Source organism: Lepidochelys kempii, chromosome 8 (assembly GCF_965140285.1).
Source record: "Lepidochelys kempii isolate rLepKem1 chromosome 8, rLepKem1.hap1, whole genome shotgun sequence".
Lineage (NCBI taxonomy): Eukaryota > Metazoa > Chordata > Testudines > Cheloniidae > Lepidochelys > Lepidochelys kempii.
Genome location: NC_136387.1, coordinates 69,042,638 through 69,060,414, shown reverse-complemented (window position 1 = coordinate 69,060,414; position 17,777 = coordinate 69,042,638). Strand labels below are relative to the sequence as shown.

General features: G+C 40.4%; 1 protein-coding gene across 1 annotated transcript in view; it reads right to left on the bottom strand.

The window, feature by feature from the left end:
- COL11A1 (collagen type XI alpha 1 chain) overlaps positions 1 to 17,777 on the bottom strand; it is a 233,551-nt gene that overhangs the window by 172,378 nt on the left and 43,396 nt on the right. Inside the window, exon 5 of the mRNA XM_073356872.2 lies at positions 4,422 to 4,550. Within this exon, the coding sequence (XP_073212973.1) occupies positions 4,422 to 4,550 (129 nt within the window). The remainder of the gene's footprint in view (positions 1 to 4,421; positions 4,551 to 17,777) is intronic.

Below are 17,777 nucleotides of genomic sequence, written 5' to 3'. Positions count from 1 at the left end.
AGCTCTGTATCTGTCCCATTCACTTAGTTTGCATTTGGTTATGGTCCATCTGGGAGATGCCGCTAGAGACCCTCTTCACTTTGCATAATCAGGAAAAAAAATTCTGACAGAGGGGAAAACAGCTTCCGCATAGTTAGGGAAATTTACTCTGGTGTATACTTTATTGGCTTTATGACAACAGGACATCACTCGATACTCACCAAGTCTAAAAGTAAAAGATCCCTAATGCACCTACATTTCCAAGGTACCAAAAATAGCCAAAAGCATGTAGGGTAATCATCAAAAAGATGGTTGCAACAAACCAGCAGAAATTAATGTACACCTTATGAGCAGAAAAGAACAACCAATAGCAAAAAACAGATTAATAGGAAGTATAGAGATTGCTATTAGTAAATCAGCAATTACAGTAGTGTTTCCACATACAGAAACAGCAAATTTCAATTTGTATGACATATAGTTTAGATAGTTTAGAACAAAACAAGAAAGAGTAAAATCAAAGTTTCATCACATTTTATATGTTTTACCTCCATAACAGTCTACCCTAAATGGCACACAGAAAGGCAGCCAGTCTCTGCGAACAGCAAAGTTTAAGATATTTCAAGTGCACAGAAAAATAGTCACACCTGTTACACACTTAAAATACACCATATTTACCAATGTTTTTAGACACTGCAGTTAATTTCTGGACTAAGCATAGAGAAAACTGGTGATATCTTGGATACCGGTGCAGTAACCATTGGCAAATGAAGATGTTTTAATGGTGACTCCTGTAAAGTAAAACTTCAGCTGGCACTTGCTAGAAAAGAAAAACTTTCCAAGTTGTGAAAAAAATAAATTGGGAAATTCGCTATCCCTTTTCTAGCACCAAAACATGATGCAAGAACTGTGTGTGAAGATTCCAAAAGGTCATGAAATTGATTTTAAAAATACATCTTTAACCCCAATTTTCTTCTGTTTTGAGTATTAATCCTGCTCCCCTCTCTCTTTTTTACTTCTACTTTAAAACAGCATTAAAAAAAATCTTTACTGAAACAGCCATTCAGAATCAGCAACCAATAAATCTACAGATTAGAGCAGAGTGAAACTCTCAGGTTAGTTCATCTGAGACAAATTCAAAATTGATATTCCAAATCACCAGTTGTAAAAGAGCAAATGGTTTTTATGCTGTAGAGGTCACATAGTGGTCACAAGTAAATTCACAGGGTTACTTAAGGCCTACATCTTCTTAACAGATATTTGCTCTTCAGACATTTTTTCCAGTGATCTACAAATTCATCTGTATTCCCAGATTAAATCTTCCAGTTTATGGACAACTCAGGAGGTTTCAGAGGAGTGTTAGTGAAGAAATGTGTGGTATCAACATGAATGAGCTTTAATTTTCTAGGTGCAACAGCACAAATGTCATTTACCCTATCCCCATTTCAGCTTCTCTTTCATGGAATACAGACACTTCCTCCAGTCTTTGTACTGGATTATGTTTGGCAACCAAAGGATACACTAAATATATATCTACAGTGTATGATCACAGATGTAACTATAAATAAATGTGCATTCGTGTAGGTATTATAGTTACAATAAAAGATTTTATACATCTGTATAATCTACAAGTGAATACTATCTCCCAACAGCTGCTGCTGCTTACTCCAGCCTCCAACTTTTAGCTATGGCATAGTATAAACATAATATTATGACTGCGGGCAATTAAAACAATACTTTTATATTCATTCTTGATGGAAAGCATGCACATGCTACCCTGGGCACTGCTTCACATAGCAGATGTTACATCCCTTATAAATGATGTTTCATAATCTAATAATTCAGCAGCAGCAGCCACAGCCAGTATGTATTCACACTCTAGATTTAGGCCTTGATCATACATGTGACTTCAGTAGGGCTCTTGTGGGTGCACACATGACACATGGCTGGACTGGAGACTTAGTTTCCACCTCTAGTAGCCTGAACCAGGTTGGGAAAAGGCAACTTTGTGGGCCATACTAGCCTTAGTAAGGAGCAGATTCTGCTTTGGAGGTTAGGATGGTGGGGATGCAGAGCACTTATCTATGGGAAAATCTGATCTACCACAGAAGCCCCCTCTAATAACTTTAAAAAAAAACTAACTCCAGCTCTTCAAGGGGGAGGGAGGTTAGATAAGAGAAAAGTCTTTTAAATGAGCTCCCTGCTTTCTAGTAGTGCCTACAATTCTTCCTTCTCAGGAATGGGTTTATTTCTTGGCCCGGAGAGGGAGCGGTGATATTAGGTGATAATGTTGTTTTGTACATATCTGGCTTTTTATTTTTTTGTTAAATTCAAAGCACAATTCCAATCTGCAAACACACTGAGGATTTGGAGGCCCCAAACTGTAATATGGTGTATGACCTCTGATGACTCTTGGGAGGGAAGGGGGTTGTGTTTGTTTTAATATGAATATTGTAATTAATTTAGTCTCAAAATGCATCCAGCTAAACAATGTCTGACAGAAGCCACTGGTGGGACCTGCATGGTCAATACATTTAAAATGTTTATGTACATGTTAAGGACTAAGACTGCAAGCAAATGTAGTGGCTGCCCCAAGAGAGCAGCTCATGACACTGATACTTATCAGTCACACACCCATCTGTAAGGACATCACACCACTACCTCATTAGCCTACCAAGATCACAATGCCTCCAGAGACCTAATGGACCAGAGTTTCAGCTGGTGTAGCTTCACTGAAGTCCAAGGAGCTATTCTTATTTACACCAGCAGAGGACCTGGCCCTTCATTTTTAATTTTTTTCTGGCCTACTCCTAGAAAGCCCTCAAAGCACAGAACTAATGTAGGTTTTTCACCAGGCAAGGAAAGTGAAGCAGATTCACTGATGTAATTCATGAAGTTCTGGTGAAAAATCTCCACTCCCCCCACCCCACCACACACCATTCTTTTAATTTCTATTACCAATCCTCTGTTTTCTGCTATTTATTGCTTTCTGCCCTCTGGAAAGAAATCATCTTTCCCCCACCTATCACCTACAGAATATCAACAGGAGGTTTTCTTCTTCTTCTTCTTCAATAATAATAATAATAATAACACTAACTGAAATTGTTCCATAAATGAGAAAAATTCGGAGTCATGACTGGTTAAAAAGTCACAAACAGAGTCAGTAAGTTTCCTTGGCCCGTGCCGCTTCCCGCAGCCCTCATTGGCCTGGAGTGGCAAACCGCGGCCCGTGGGAGCCATGATCGGCTGAACCTGTGGACACAGCAGGTAAACAAACCGGTCCGGCCTGCCAGGGGCTTTCCCTAAACAAGTGGCGGTCCGGCTTTGAGAACCACTGTTCTAGACAAATCCTGGACACATATTCAGAATGTATGTAACATACACAGGCCCAGACCCTCAGCTGGTGTAAACCAATGTAGTAACCTTGAGTTCAGTGAAGCTGTTCCAGTTTACACCAGTGAGGATGGCGCAAAATGACTATCTGTTTCTGGAATACTAACAGTTATTGCCCGTCAAGAAAATATTACGTAGTCTGCTTTATCCTTGTCAATGTCCACCAGTTAGTAGAGCTGGTTGAAAATTTGATTTGAAGTTTTGTTTCAGCAGGAATTTTGTACGTACACACGCATATGCCTCCATTCATTGGCACTGCCACTGGAAGTTTTATCTACTCTAATCTACTCCGATTTTTCGCAAGTGCTGACTAGCATTCACAGCTCCCATTGACTTCATTGGCAGCTGAGGATATTCAGCACCTCTGAAAACCTGCTCATAAATGTACAAGGAGAAGAAAATAACTATAACTGAGTAAACACATATTTACTTTGTCAAACTGCTAAACCTTTTTTTTAAACGAACTTCATGATGCTGCGTATAGTAACAAAGAGTTAGTTGAAACTTCTGTTGAATATGTTGGTGCTTAAATGCCAGAGGCCATGTCTACACTAGCACTTATGTCGGCCAAACTTTTGTTGCTCAGGGGTGTGAAAATACCACACCCGCCCCGAGTGACATAAATTTTGCCGGCATAAGAGCTCGTGTGCACAGCGCTATGTGGGTAGGAGACGCACTCCCACGATATAGCTACCACCGCCCATTGAGCTGGGTTTATGATGTCGATGGGCGAGCTCTCTCCCACCAGCATAACGCGGCTACACGAGTGCTCTTACAGCAGCACAGCTGTAACAGTCCAGCTGTGTCACTGTAAGTTTGTAATTGTAGACATGGCCATCGTGATAAGCCATGCCATGAAATGCCAAAGATAAACAGGTATTGAGTAGTCACACATACACCCCCCTGTATCCTCCTCCCTTGCATTTTGTCTTTTCCTGCATGTCCAGGACAATGAATGCTCTTTAACTGTAATTAAATGTTCCCCAGTTAATATGTATCCAGCACAACTGCTAATGTTCAATAAATCTAGTAATACATGAGTGATTACTCACCTCATCAACTTGAGGTTCTTGAGCTTGAGGAGCATTGGGCACAGGGGAATCACAGTCCGGGCTATAATGCTCACAATAGTCATATGCTGCTCTGGGATCAGGTACAATCAACAGCTGCTGGATATCACCCTGCAGATCAGCATAAATAGATTAAATTAACAAAAACAAATATCATCATTGCAGGTCACAGAAGAAAACAGGAAGTGTAAAGCATACATCAGATGCTTCATTATATGCATCAAGTAACATTTAAATAATCTATAGATGACTTAATTTCAATTTAGACTTTTTTGCCATTGACCTCAATGAGGCTAGGAGTGCATTCTAGAATTTTTTGAACAGCCATTTTGAAATCATTTTTTCCTCCGCTTGTTTATTAATGTTTTGGTTATCCAGTCAGGGAGCAAAAAAATGTAATCGAGGTGAAAGTCACACACCACTGATGGTAAAATAATCAAGGGAAACCATTTGTGAATAACCGATATGATGACATATATTTGCATTTAATCCACTTACGGTAGCAAAAAAACAATTTATTGTCAACATAACACACTTTTTTGCAACTCCAAAGTTGAGGACATGTTCTTGAAGTCTCATTTGCTGTCAGTAAACACATTCAGCTCCCATAACTGTTAATAGGACTTATTAATGCATTTCAGTGGCAGAATAAAATTCGTATGATATCAGTAAAATCAATAAGAAATACATTCTCAACTTATTAGGAATTGATCTGCTTGTAACACCATCGAGCAAATAAAGCTCTTCTTTAATGTTTTAATCTTATTTTTTTGCACTTTAATTAATTCACAGTTGGCCCTGCCACTCCTCCCGCATTAGTCTTTATAGTCCAGTAATCTACCAGAGACAACAGATACACAGTAGTTATTCATGCTTAAGTTTTCTTGACTTAATTACATTTATTTGTATGTATTGCTTCTGCTATTCTGAATGACTGCTTTACCAAATATTATTGGTCAGATTGAAGAGCTACATCAATTTATATCAACTGGACAAGCTGTAAATCTCTGCTTGAACATTTTATTTATTTGGAAGTGAGGGGGCTGGGAAGGTACAACTCCTGAGCTATCATTTTCGTACAGTTTTCATACTTGGTCAGTGGGAACAACTCGTCTAAATTCCTAGGATTTAATTTGGGGCACTTCCTACTGCCAGCATGAAACTCAGCATGCAAGCAATCAGCGCTGTAATTCCAAGAGTTTGTATCACAACTGTACTGCAAAACGGAGAGTAAAAGAAAAAGAAAAAAAAAGCTAAAATTAAACCCAATCATAGTCTCTTTCAATGACAAATGGAACTACAATAAGTGATATCTGAACATACAATATGAAATGTATCAAAACAAACGTTCTACCAGTTAATACAGAATGTTATTTTCTTATCTATCCCTGTGTATAATGTGTAAAAACAACATCATACCAGAAAAGACCCACTACTCTGGATAGCAAAAATAGCACTGCCAAGAGTATCAGCAAGAATCATATGTTGATCATTTTTTAAGGCAAGCTTTCTGGTTTCCTAGTTTATTTCTTAATGTAGTGACACCATTTAAACTATTTAAAGAAAATCTGCCAACATGTCCACTATAAAATCCTATTTTCATGGGTTTATTATTCAGGCACAAATATAATCTTGCTGAAGCTTAGCATATATTCTAGGTCAAATCCTATAAGTACAATTTTTTTTTCCTGAAATGGAATTTAGGGGGTTTATTGGTGCTTCTATTACTTGATATTTTTAAATATGGACCTTAACAACAACATTTTATTCCGTTTTTACAAAAATGAGGAAAAAAAACCCTACCAGTTTGCTTTTGCAAGTTAATAAATTAATAAAGTATTGCAAATGCAAAATTTACAAAAAAGCTGTGAAAATTCACAATTATCTCAAAGCTTTCAAAGTGACTGTAAACCTCTTAATAGCGATTTTTAAAAAATTAACAGTAGTTGAAAATTTTTCCATATACATATTTTGGAGGAATTAACAACTTTATACAGTATTGTTTCCATATAAAAGGCAAAGTTACAGAACGCAACCCCCCCCAAATCCCTCCAGCTCTGCTCATAACTAAAAAAGAACCTTTGCATTTCTACAACTTTTACCAAAGCATTTAATATATTTGTAAGTATTTGCCAAATTGTTTATCATATTATCTGAGCTGATATATTTAGTTAATTTGCAGTAACTGAATACGCACCTCAAATCTACACACTTGTTAATGCAAAAAATTTTATTCAGTGAAACTGTAACTGTCTCATGTATTGCATTTACTTCACAGGCTGTCAGGTCAGTTGTCAGAATAATTCTATAAATATTGTTAGAAGTGTATTGATAGATACAACAGTCTAGCAAACAGACATGTGACCTCTCATCCAGCTCTGTCATTGACTCTGTAACATGATGTAGGATAAGACTCTTAATTTCCCTGTGCCTCACTTTCCCTGTGTGTAGAATTGGTCTATTAATACTTCCTGATCTTTGTAAAGTACTTTGAGATCTACACATGAAAAGTACTATTTATGTGCTAAATATTTATCATAATTATTCTTAAGGTAACCCCATGGGGTGCAACTTACTCCTGTGAGTGGCTGTGCATAGTCAGTGTCTGACTAATGCCTGAAGCTCTAGTACTAAGTGTTCCTGGAAAGAGTAAACAGTTCTTATACCCTGCTGCTCCTCACCTTTCCCCCAGCCAGATCAATACTGAGTGAGTGAAGGGAAGGGTCAAGCTAGAGGGAGCAAGCAACCAAAGGAGTCAGTTTTGGTGGGGAGGAACCCAGATACTTTGAGTTCTCTGAAGACGCTGACCCTTATCCTGCTGGACCCCAGCCAGCACTCTCTTCTTTGGGTGAAAAAAGGCAAAGACTATGAAGAATCTCCAGTTCAGACAGCCTGCTGTGGACTACCCAGCTGCTTGTGTTCTTGAGATGCCCAGATAGATCAGCATCCACACTGACTCAGCTGTTGTGAGCATGCAAGGGAATACCTCAGAAGCCACTGTCTATTTAGATAGATAGTTAAGTTTAAGCAAAGCAACTGGGGTAAGTCTGTGAGTAGGCTGGATTTTGCTTTGCACTGGACTGACACATCACAGAATTTTGGCATGGGATTGTTGTGTAGGACTATACATTTATACAGGACAAAAAGCTCTCCGTTTGTTATTACCATTTGGTTTAGGTTCCTGAAAATTGTTTAAAGATACTCCTGATCCACTGATTGCACTTTCCAGCACTGCCCATCTGCCAGCGATAGGCCCACATAAAAGGGGAGCTCTGAAAACAGCTAGAGAGCATTCCATTTCTACTCAGGCAGCCACCACTCTGAGGTCTCAGGACCCAGTGGTCCAGCCAGCCAGGCATGTGGGAGGTGTCAATAAATTGATTGATTTTCTGTTTGTTTTACTGAGAATTGCCTTTTCCTTTTTTCCCCTCTTTCCCCTCCCTTTGCCCCAATAAACGTATTCCCTTTGTGCTAGGAGGTAATGCTGTTTGTGTTCTGATTGGCTTCTTAGCTTCTTAGAATACTTGTATATTGTACTGAAATTGTCCTTGGAGGCAGGGTGACACGCTTTGTTTAAATATTATCATGAATGGTGGAAGCACTGTTCCGACAGCGCTATTCTAGTTATTACTGAACAGACGGCACCACAGATGAGTCAACAATACCATCCCAACCTACAAACTCAGGCTCTACACGCATATTCAGCTAGTACTCCATCTGGCATCTACAATCTAAATGCCTTAATATCATTATAGTAATCAGTCTTGGGTGATATTTTCATAGCCGTTTATCTGACAAATACACACTCATTTTCTGTTTAAGAATTATCCACAAAAAGACTTTGATTTTCGCAAATGTATTCATTGATTGTAAATATTTGTCTTTTTGAAAACATATTTCAGCCATGTGTGTAATGTGGTACAATAATCTATAAGTATTCAATTTTCCTACACTTTCAAACCCAAGTCCCAAAAGTTTGTCTCCTAATGGCCTCATTTTCAGAAGTGCTGAGTACCCATAATTCTAGCTGAAGTTAAAGTGAGCTGTGGGTCATTGACACTTCTGGAAATCAGACTCTATATCTATAATTAGGCACCTAAATGATCCCTGTGTTACGCTACCCCTGAATAAAATGTGCAGAACAAAAGATGAGTCTCATAGTATAAAAATATGAGAAGGGGCACAAGAAAAAAGAATTGCAGAAGTGGAAAGAAATGTACAAACCTCTTCCTTCAACAAGGAGGGCAGAGACTGGACTGCATAGTGTTGTTGGTTGTATCTAAAAGGAGTTTAGGTGAGCTAAAAAATCTAATGGAGGCCCAGAGGAAAGGATGCAGACAGAGTTTACTGAGACAGACAATATGATTACTATATGCTATTGAGGTTCTCATTCCATTTAACAGTTTGAGTGGCACTAAAGTCACAATTATGCATAAATTTCCTCACAATTTCAGCTCATTGCTTTAATTCAGGCAATCCTATCCATGAAAGGATGTACAGATGCTGTGTAAGGAGTTTTCCAAATCCAGAGGTTTGGTGCCTTTGCTGAACCAGTCTTCCCTTCCTTCTTCCTACAGGATTTGATATTAGAGATGAGTAGGAGGATGGTATAAGGACTGCTTTACTCTGAGTCAATGATGATACACTTATATATAAGTTTTCAAACATTGTTTAGCAGGTAGATATAATTACCTCCATTATAGAGGTGAGAAAACTGAGGTCTATGGGGGCTAAATGACATAGCCTAGGTCATATAGTAAGACTCCAGTTCAGCATGGTACTTAAGCATGTGCCCTACTTTAAGCACATAAGTAGTTCCCTTGTACTGAATGGGATTACTGACGTGCTTAAAGTTAGGCATGAGTTTAAGCAGTTTGCTGAATTAGGGCCTAAATCAGTATCAGAACAAGTGCCTAAGTCACTATGTCATGGTAAGTGATTCATTCATCTCCACTGACCCTCAACTGTATAGTGGGAATAGTGATGCTTACTGTGGGCATCTTAATTCCTTTGTATTTGGGGATTTGGTTTATAATTAAAAACACTGAATCTGATGCAAAGATCACAGAAGTAAACAGAAGTGTTTCTGTTAACTTCAGTGGTCTTTGACTCAAGCCCACAGTCACAGATTTACAGATGGGGAACCTAAGATACAGTGAGGTGGAATAACTAACTTGCCTGGGTGGCATTATGATTTAGGAGATAAGACATAGTACTAAGTCAACAGACCAGGATTCCAATTCTGATTCTGATAATGAATTGTTCTATAACCTGTGTAACATCACTTAACCTCTCTAACCTCCATTTCCTTGTATGTAAAATAGGGATATTGATATTCACTTAGTAACATTGTTTGTAATGTGATCAATAAGTGAACTTTATTATTAAAGTCAGTCACTGATAAAGATGATGATGTAATTGAGAAGCGTCTTGCCAGGCATTTGCTTAGCCCGTGTGGCATTTGGGGGTCTCCTCCCCGTCCGAATTAAAGATAACCCAACACTTATATATTTGAGAATATTTTGCACGAAATATCAGTTAAAGTTTTGATTTTTTTAATTGCTCCAATTTCATTCTGGTTTTGCAAACTCAAAAATAGTAAAATATTGACCAAAATATTGACCCAGTTATAGCTATTTCACCTATTTCTCTATAATATGTTGTTTTAGAAAAGTTTTGAGTTTCTTAATCAGTTCAGAAACATTGGGTGTCTTTCTGTTGTTTATCCATGTTGATATTCAGCAGTTGCAACTTCATTGTACCACTCAATAGAGAAGTTGCATAAGAGTCTAACAGGGAAGGAACAATTGATAGCAGCAATGAGGTGAGAAGATCAGATAGAGGGACAGGACAATGGTATGTAATTCTGTGCCCTGAGCACATAATTGGTTAGCCTGAGATCAAAGTCCCGGGATCTGGCCATGCATTAAAAATATCACCTTATTCCAAGTAGCTCCACAAATCTCAAGTGTACATTGGATATTACACATAAAGTGAAACCTGCTGAAACCAGTGTTCCAGCAAAATATAATACATGCCACCCCTACATGATCCTCTTTTGGTCAGTAAGCTACACACTGGCAACAGCATGCCTGACAGTACTACTAGAGGAAAGCAAGGACCAGAGTAGCAGTGCAGAAAGAGAACCCCTCCTGCAGCTGACTCCTCCTGCAACATAATTGGGAGCTCCAATCCCATGCAGTGGACTCATTGGGGTGGGAGGACGTGCCCACTCCTGCCTGTGGGGACTACTGCCAGGAAATTTTGTAAGGGAGAGCTGGTCCAGCTCAATATTAGGAACATGAGATGAATCTAAACCTTTGGAATTTTCTCTATGAACTTTTAAAAGGCAAATGAATAACAAGCCTGTGCTCCCAGTTTTACATTGCAGAGCATATTAAACTAAGTAGTGATGTTCAGTAGACCTTCTGCAGTCTATTGAGGATCAAAATCCTGCACAGCTCTGAATAAAATAATGAGCTGTTTATATGAAATGGGACTCGAAGACACAATTCACAGAAAAAAACAGTAAACTGTAAACTTTTCTTTCCAATCTTTGCATACTACATTTATTCTGATGCATATTCTTCTTTGGTCAGCCTCACAGCATTAATATTTAGTGTTATGTCAACATCACTCTTTAAGAACCTTTGTTGAAATCCATAACAAGAATCAAAGACAAGGGAAAATACCAATAGCTGTGGTTTGCTACTTCTGTGATGACGTTAAGTGCCATGTGGTCTTAAGTGACTAATTCTTTAATTATTATATGGAATAAAGATTTAGTGGATCCTACTTACAATAAAGGTGCCCTCACAAAAATAGTCTTAGGTACCATTTGTCTTCGGATCTGTCTCAACCACAACCACAGGGTGTAACTGCAGATTGATTAGACATATGCAAGAGAACTTTGATCTAGCTAGCTCAGGTATGAGAGCCATGAAGCCACAGCAATTTATGCTTCAGCAATGACTAGCTCAGTAAGTAAAGACCCAGGATTCTAGCTGGGTTTATACAGCCCACACTGAATCATGTACTGCCACAGCTTCACTGCTCCTGTACCTGAGCTAGTGAGATTAAACCTAGCTTGGGTATGTCTGCCTGAGCTTCAATCACACCCCATGACTGCAGTAAAGACACACTCTTATAAACACAATGGACACATTTTTCTTCACTTTTAACTACATAACCTCACTAAAACTCCCTAAATACAGTATATTATTCAAGTGTTCCCAGTCAAGTATACCATCTATATTCCCTTTGCTTATGATCTCAGTTTCTCTTACCTTGACAAAGGATAACATCTCTAGTATCACATACCAGTATTATCTAAGGCGGAAAGGTAAACAGAAGTATTATCACTTTCAAAGCCATGTGTGCAATCACACCGTCATATGAAGGCAAGAAGGGTGACACTATTGTTTCTCCAATCCATAATCATAACTATTAACAGTCTAGTTCCCTAGGTCTAAAAGTAGTCAAACATTACTGTCTGGGTCTCTAAGACAACCTTTCCATTAAAGATAGACTAATAATGACTTAAGGTGAAATTTGCCTGTGTGCAGAAGGCCAGCACATGGTCTATGCCAGTGGTTCTCAAACTTTTTTTTGTGGACCACTTGAAAATTGCTGAGGGTCTTAGCGGACCACTTAATGATCTTTCCAAATGTTGTTTGTACCGTTAGCTAACTATTGTAAAGCGCTTTGGATAAATGTGCTATATAAAAAATCTTAATAATAATTAATGCTTTTTTGTTCTGCAAATAAAAGCACACAACTCATATTTTAATATCAGTAGTCTTACCTTTCCAATGCAATGGATGTGCCCACTCTCCCCCACCATGGCAGCCCCTTAGCTGGGGCTGGGAAAGAGGGTGGTCTTTCCCTCCCTCCCGTGCTGCGCTGCGGCAGCCCCCAAGCTGGGACTGGGAAGGAGGCGGGGTCTCTCTCTCTCTCCCTCACTGCAGCAGCCCCTGAGCTGGGGATGGGAAGGAGGGCAGTCTCTCCCTGACAGCCGCAGCCCTGGAGCTGGGGAAAGTCGCCTCTTTCTCTGGCCACCACAGCCCTACACGTCCCCCACCCCCTCTTCTCACCCCACTTCCCCCTCCCACCTACGCCCTATTCCCCCCAAGGCCACTTACATGTGCACCTTCTCCAGGGTGTAGGCACATAATTAGTGGAGCCACTCCTGTGCGGCTTCACTAATTAGGTGGGTGGCCCTTCATTCTCTCATGTGTGGCCACCCAGGTGTGCACCTTAGAGGGAACTATTCGTGGACCACCTGAATGGAGGTCACAGACCACTGGTGGGCCACGGACCACAATTTGAGAACCGCTGGTCTATGCAAAACTGAAGTCACATTCAAGCCCTTTTTGAGGGCTTATGCTGGACCCTCTTGACATGAGTGAATTTCACACACTCAGCAAAACAGCCATTTTAACAACTCCAATGTGTGGATGGGCTCAGTGATTATGGAGTTGGGGTTCTCATATGATACAGTGATCTGATCAGAATTGGGAAATGAAATTACAGCATGATTAGGCAGTTGGTTTGAATTCTGAAATAAGTGAAGTATTCTTGGACCATTCTGTCATGGGAAAGTTTTTTTTATTATTATTATTTTAACTGGGGCCAGATATTTTAATGTATAAAAATCTGGAAATGACTTAGATGCCCATCTTACGTATCAGAAATCCATCAAGAGCTTCCCATAGCTACGGATTAAATGTTAGAATCAAATTCTGCCTTTTGGATGCGTATTCTGTGCTCCCCCCCAAAAAAAATCAATAAGTGCTTCTTATTTGTATCTAAGGATAGGATTTGAATCTTAGCATGACTAACTGGTTAGTACCAGAAGCATAACAAAACTAGTGCCAGACACAATATGAAGAGGACCCTAGAGAGAAACATCAGAATCTTCATTTTTCATATACCAGTAAAGGTATAACAATTCCAAGGTGCCTTTTCAAACTGTTCATCTAGCAGTAGAATCTTAACTAAATCACTAGAAACCCTAAAGCTTTGGATACATGCCAACCTCCTCTAATTAGCTGTTTGACAGTAAAACCGTAGACTCCAAATAACAGCAGTCTAGACAGCCTGGATATTATTACTATAGAATTTAGAAAAACCTGCTGCAGAATTCATTTAATCTTCCTGCAAATGCCTGAGGGACTGAAGAGTTCTGCTGGCCTTTAATATAATATTCCATACACCAGGTCCATTGCATAATATAGCTATAGCAAGACATTTTACTAAAAGCCTGCCAACTTAAAGCACTGTGAAAGCAATAAATTATGAAAGCAATAAATTGTGAAAGCAATATTCTATACAGGCCCAAGTTTCCATAGAAATCAATGTCCTCTTGATGCTGAAACCCCATACTCACACTAGCATATTTTGAGCTTTAAGAGAAGATTTGTTATTTCAGAATACAATTTTTTTATCTTTGCAACATGGAACAAAGCTGTCCTTCGATCCTACACATAATCTGCTACTCACACACATCTGAAGGAAACATAGCCACCTCTGGATAAAATGCAGCAATTTCTTAGAGATGCACAGCAACACTACTCAAGACAGGAAGTCAAGGATATCATATGTAATTGAAACTATTGGGGGGAATTACTGTAGCCCAAACTGGAATTTGTTCTTTTGTCAGTGAGTTTTCAGGAATCCAATTTTATTTCTCATCCAAACATCTGCACCTCACACATTGCCCCATAAACAACATGATGCACTAAGTCAGTAATGACAGCCAAAATAATAGTACCATGTGCCCCATATACCAGCCACATCTTGTAGCACCATTCGTTTCTTTGGAGGTCTCCCTCCTGATCAGATCCAGCCCTGAAACGCATTCTATTATAAGAAGCAAAACTGCATAATATATTTGTAATTTAATGGCAGTTCCTCTCTCCAGGCCCCAGCCTGAGAAACTAATGAGCAGTAGTAATCTCAAAGGGCTGATGAAACGAGGCTCCTTCTTTCACCCAGGATATAGAGCAGCAATGGATATGCTCAGTGGATGCTAAACAACACTCAGAGCAGGAGTAGTCTCCCATACACCCACTGATCAACAGATAAATGGATTAGGGTTGCCAACTTTCTAATTGCACAAAACCGAACACCCCTGCCCAGCCCCTTACCTCTCCCCTTCCCTAAGGCACTGCCCCACCCCTTCTCCAAGGCCTCACCCCCACTTGCTTCATCCGCCTCCCTCCGTCGCTCGCTCTCCCCTGCCCTCACTCACTTTCATCAGGTAAGGGCAGGCGGTTGGAGTGTGGAAAGGGGGTGAGGGCTCTGGCTGGAGGTGCGGGCTCTGGGGTATGGCCGGGGATGAGGGGTTTGGGGTGCAGAAGGGGGCTCAGAGCTGGGGCAGGGTGTTGGGAGGAGGGGTGGGGAGTGGCTCCAGGAGGGAGTTTGGGTGCGGAAGAGGACTCCGGGCTCGGGAAGGGGTTTGGGGTGCGGGAAGAGGTGAGAGGTCCTGGCGGCACTTACTGTGGCTCCCAGGAAGTGGCCACCAGATTACTGCAGCCCCTAGGCACATGGGCAGCCACGGAGGCTCCACGCACTGCCCTCGCGCCTACAGGTGCCACCCCCACAGCTCCCATTGGTCATGGTTCCCAGCCAATGAGAGTTGTGGATCTGGCCCTAGGGGTGGAGGCAGCACATGGAGCCTTCCTGGTTGCCCATGTGCCTAGGGGCTTCAAGGACCTGGTGGCCACTTCCAGGAGCCACGCGGAGCTGCAAGGAGCCTGCCTTAGTCCCGGGCCCCAACTGTGCTGCCAACCGGACTTTTAATGTCCCAGTCAGGGGTGCCGACCGGAGCTGCCAGGGTCCCTTTTCGACCTGCTGTTCCAGTCAAAAACCGAACGCCTGGCAACCCTAAAATGGATACATGCAACTCAACATTCTACAGGAAGGCAGCCCTCAACCCCAGGTCTTTGTCAATATAATGTGTATGGTAATTTTTCTCCAACCCCAAATGTGACAGTCAACTCAACCTTGTGCAAGAATTCCCCATGGTTAAATAAGTAATCCCAGCTCACAGGCCTTCAGGTTTATTTTTCTTGATTATATGAGTAATATAGTCACTGTGTGCTTTCCTTCGCTGTTGCCTTTTTCCTGAGTCTTCAACATTCCACAGACACCAGAGTGTCAGTTTGTTTTTGTCCATCTCTAATTATTTTATTCTCCTAGAACTCTAGGGCTAAAACATGCCTTTGAGGTATAAACTTGGGTAGGGTGTGGAATGGAGCTGTATCACCATGGGGAAACTCAAGAGAGGGACTATGCCTCCGGCAGAATTTTTCTCTGAACTCTCTGATGTTCAGGGGACAGCTCAGGATACCTCAAGAGATGTCTGGCCCCACTGTGTGAACCAGTGTGGGGGTGGGAGGGTAAGTGCATGATCATACTTCCTCCTCACTCCCTTTGGGTCAGTGTCTCCCACAGGCTGTGTATGGAGGCATCACAGCCTGTTCTTTCCTAAGCATGGAGACATGAGCATAGAGCACGCAAGGGCAGGAAAGGATCTTGTGTGTCTCTGTTCCTACCCTATGTCCAAATGGGTCCAGAGATCACCTAGTCTTCAGAAAGATAATAACTGTATGCACATTAATAATATACAGTTATTTAATATCCTTACTTTGCATTTACGAAGACAGTGTGCCTTTGATTTTGAATATACAGTACTGTACTACCATGCTTCCTGCCTCACAAAACTGAAATATTTACAGCAAGGCTATATTAACCATGAGGGGAGTGTCTTTCTCTACAAAAAACACAGGGTACTGTTGCAGTGATCCTCTCTACTAAATGGGGCAGAGCTGAGATGGGGGCTGTGTTTCCTTAGTACAACTATATGACAAACACCTGAAAACATTTTCTGTTGCTATTTATCTTTGGAACTTCATTCACTGCACTTCTTAGAAAATCTGAAATTATCTATTACGCACAAGATCAAATGAGAGGATAATCAATCAGATCTGTAAAACTTACTGAGCTGATGTAACATGCAACACTATTGATGTCAAACTATTAACAATACACTGAATGATAAACTGTATGCACAGTTCTTGGCTTCCGGAGTAAATGCAGATTAATTCCAGATTCCTCAAAAATAAACTTGAACTCTAAGCAATTACCAGAAGTCTGACTTTCTTTTTTTCTAAACAGAGCAGGGGAAGGTATAGTCAAAGCAAAACATTTTTTCTTTGTCCACGGTTGTTTGAATTTGGAAATGTAACAAAACAAACAAAAAACCCTACTATCCCTCCAGTAAAAAAAAGGAAGAACAACAACAAAAAGCCAAGTTTTAAGCTTTTGAAAAGAATGCTTCTTTTTATTAGATGCCTTTGAAATGGAAGAATTTTCTTTTCTTTACCTTTTCTTTCCTAAACTGAAAGCTGGCAGCATTTCCGGGTGTCTGTAGCATGAAGGTTGTTTCTATACATTTATGCCCAGAATCTATTACACATATTTTGGTTTATGTCCCATTTGTTTTCAAACATGAGTTATTCAGCTGATTGAAGTAAACATTTGAAAGCTGATCCTTTTGACAGAATGCTATTTGATAAGGGTGACTTCATAGAAAGTGTAACTGAGAAAACATACACAGACTAAATGTTGTTCTAGGAAACTCATCTGTAGGAATCAGAATGGGGGTGCAGTCAGAATTAGTATCTTCACATTCTCCTAGTTAAAATAAACTTAAGCTTCTAAGTGCTACACTGACTTCTGGCACAGTCCTGAGCAAGTGATAGTACATAAACTGCAGTAACCCAGGAGTCAAGGACACTGTGAGACCCAGAAACACACTCTGCTTTCTTCTGGTAGTAGTAATTTAGTGCTGGTCTGTACCAGCATTATATTAATAACCCATCTCCACTGCACTGGCTCAGCTATTCTGGCCAGCCAGTGGGGGATAGAGCCAAGGCCTTCTGCATTCCATACCTACCTGCTCCATTGAGTAGATAAGCAGGCGAGTAGCCTCATTTGCTCCTATGCAGCTGGACCCAACATTTGGGTACCCTGCACAGGGATATATGAGGGATTCTGATTCCCCTGCATGGACTCAGTGTAAATCACAATCTAGCTCCATGTTATCAATGTCCTACCATTGGGATAAATTCATAAAAACTTAGTTTTTCTTCAGATGCCTTCAGGATTAGGCCCACTTTTGTTTTAATTGAAATCAGGTTAAAATCCAGTATCGAATTTACTACCCTTTATTATCAAGGATTACATCCATCGGGCCCACTCCTGCAGAACCTGTGCAAGCAAAATTCCCATTGGCTTTAAATCAGAATTTTATATGCTGCAGTATTAGGCCCA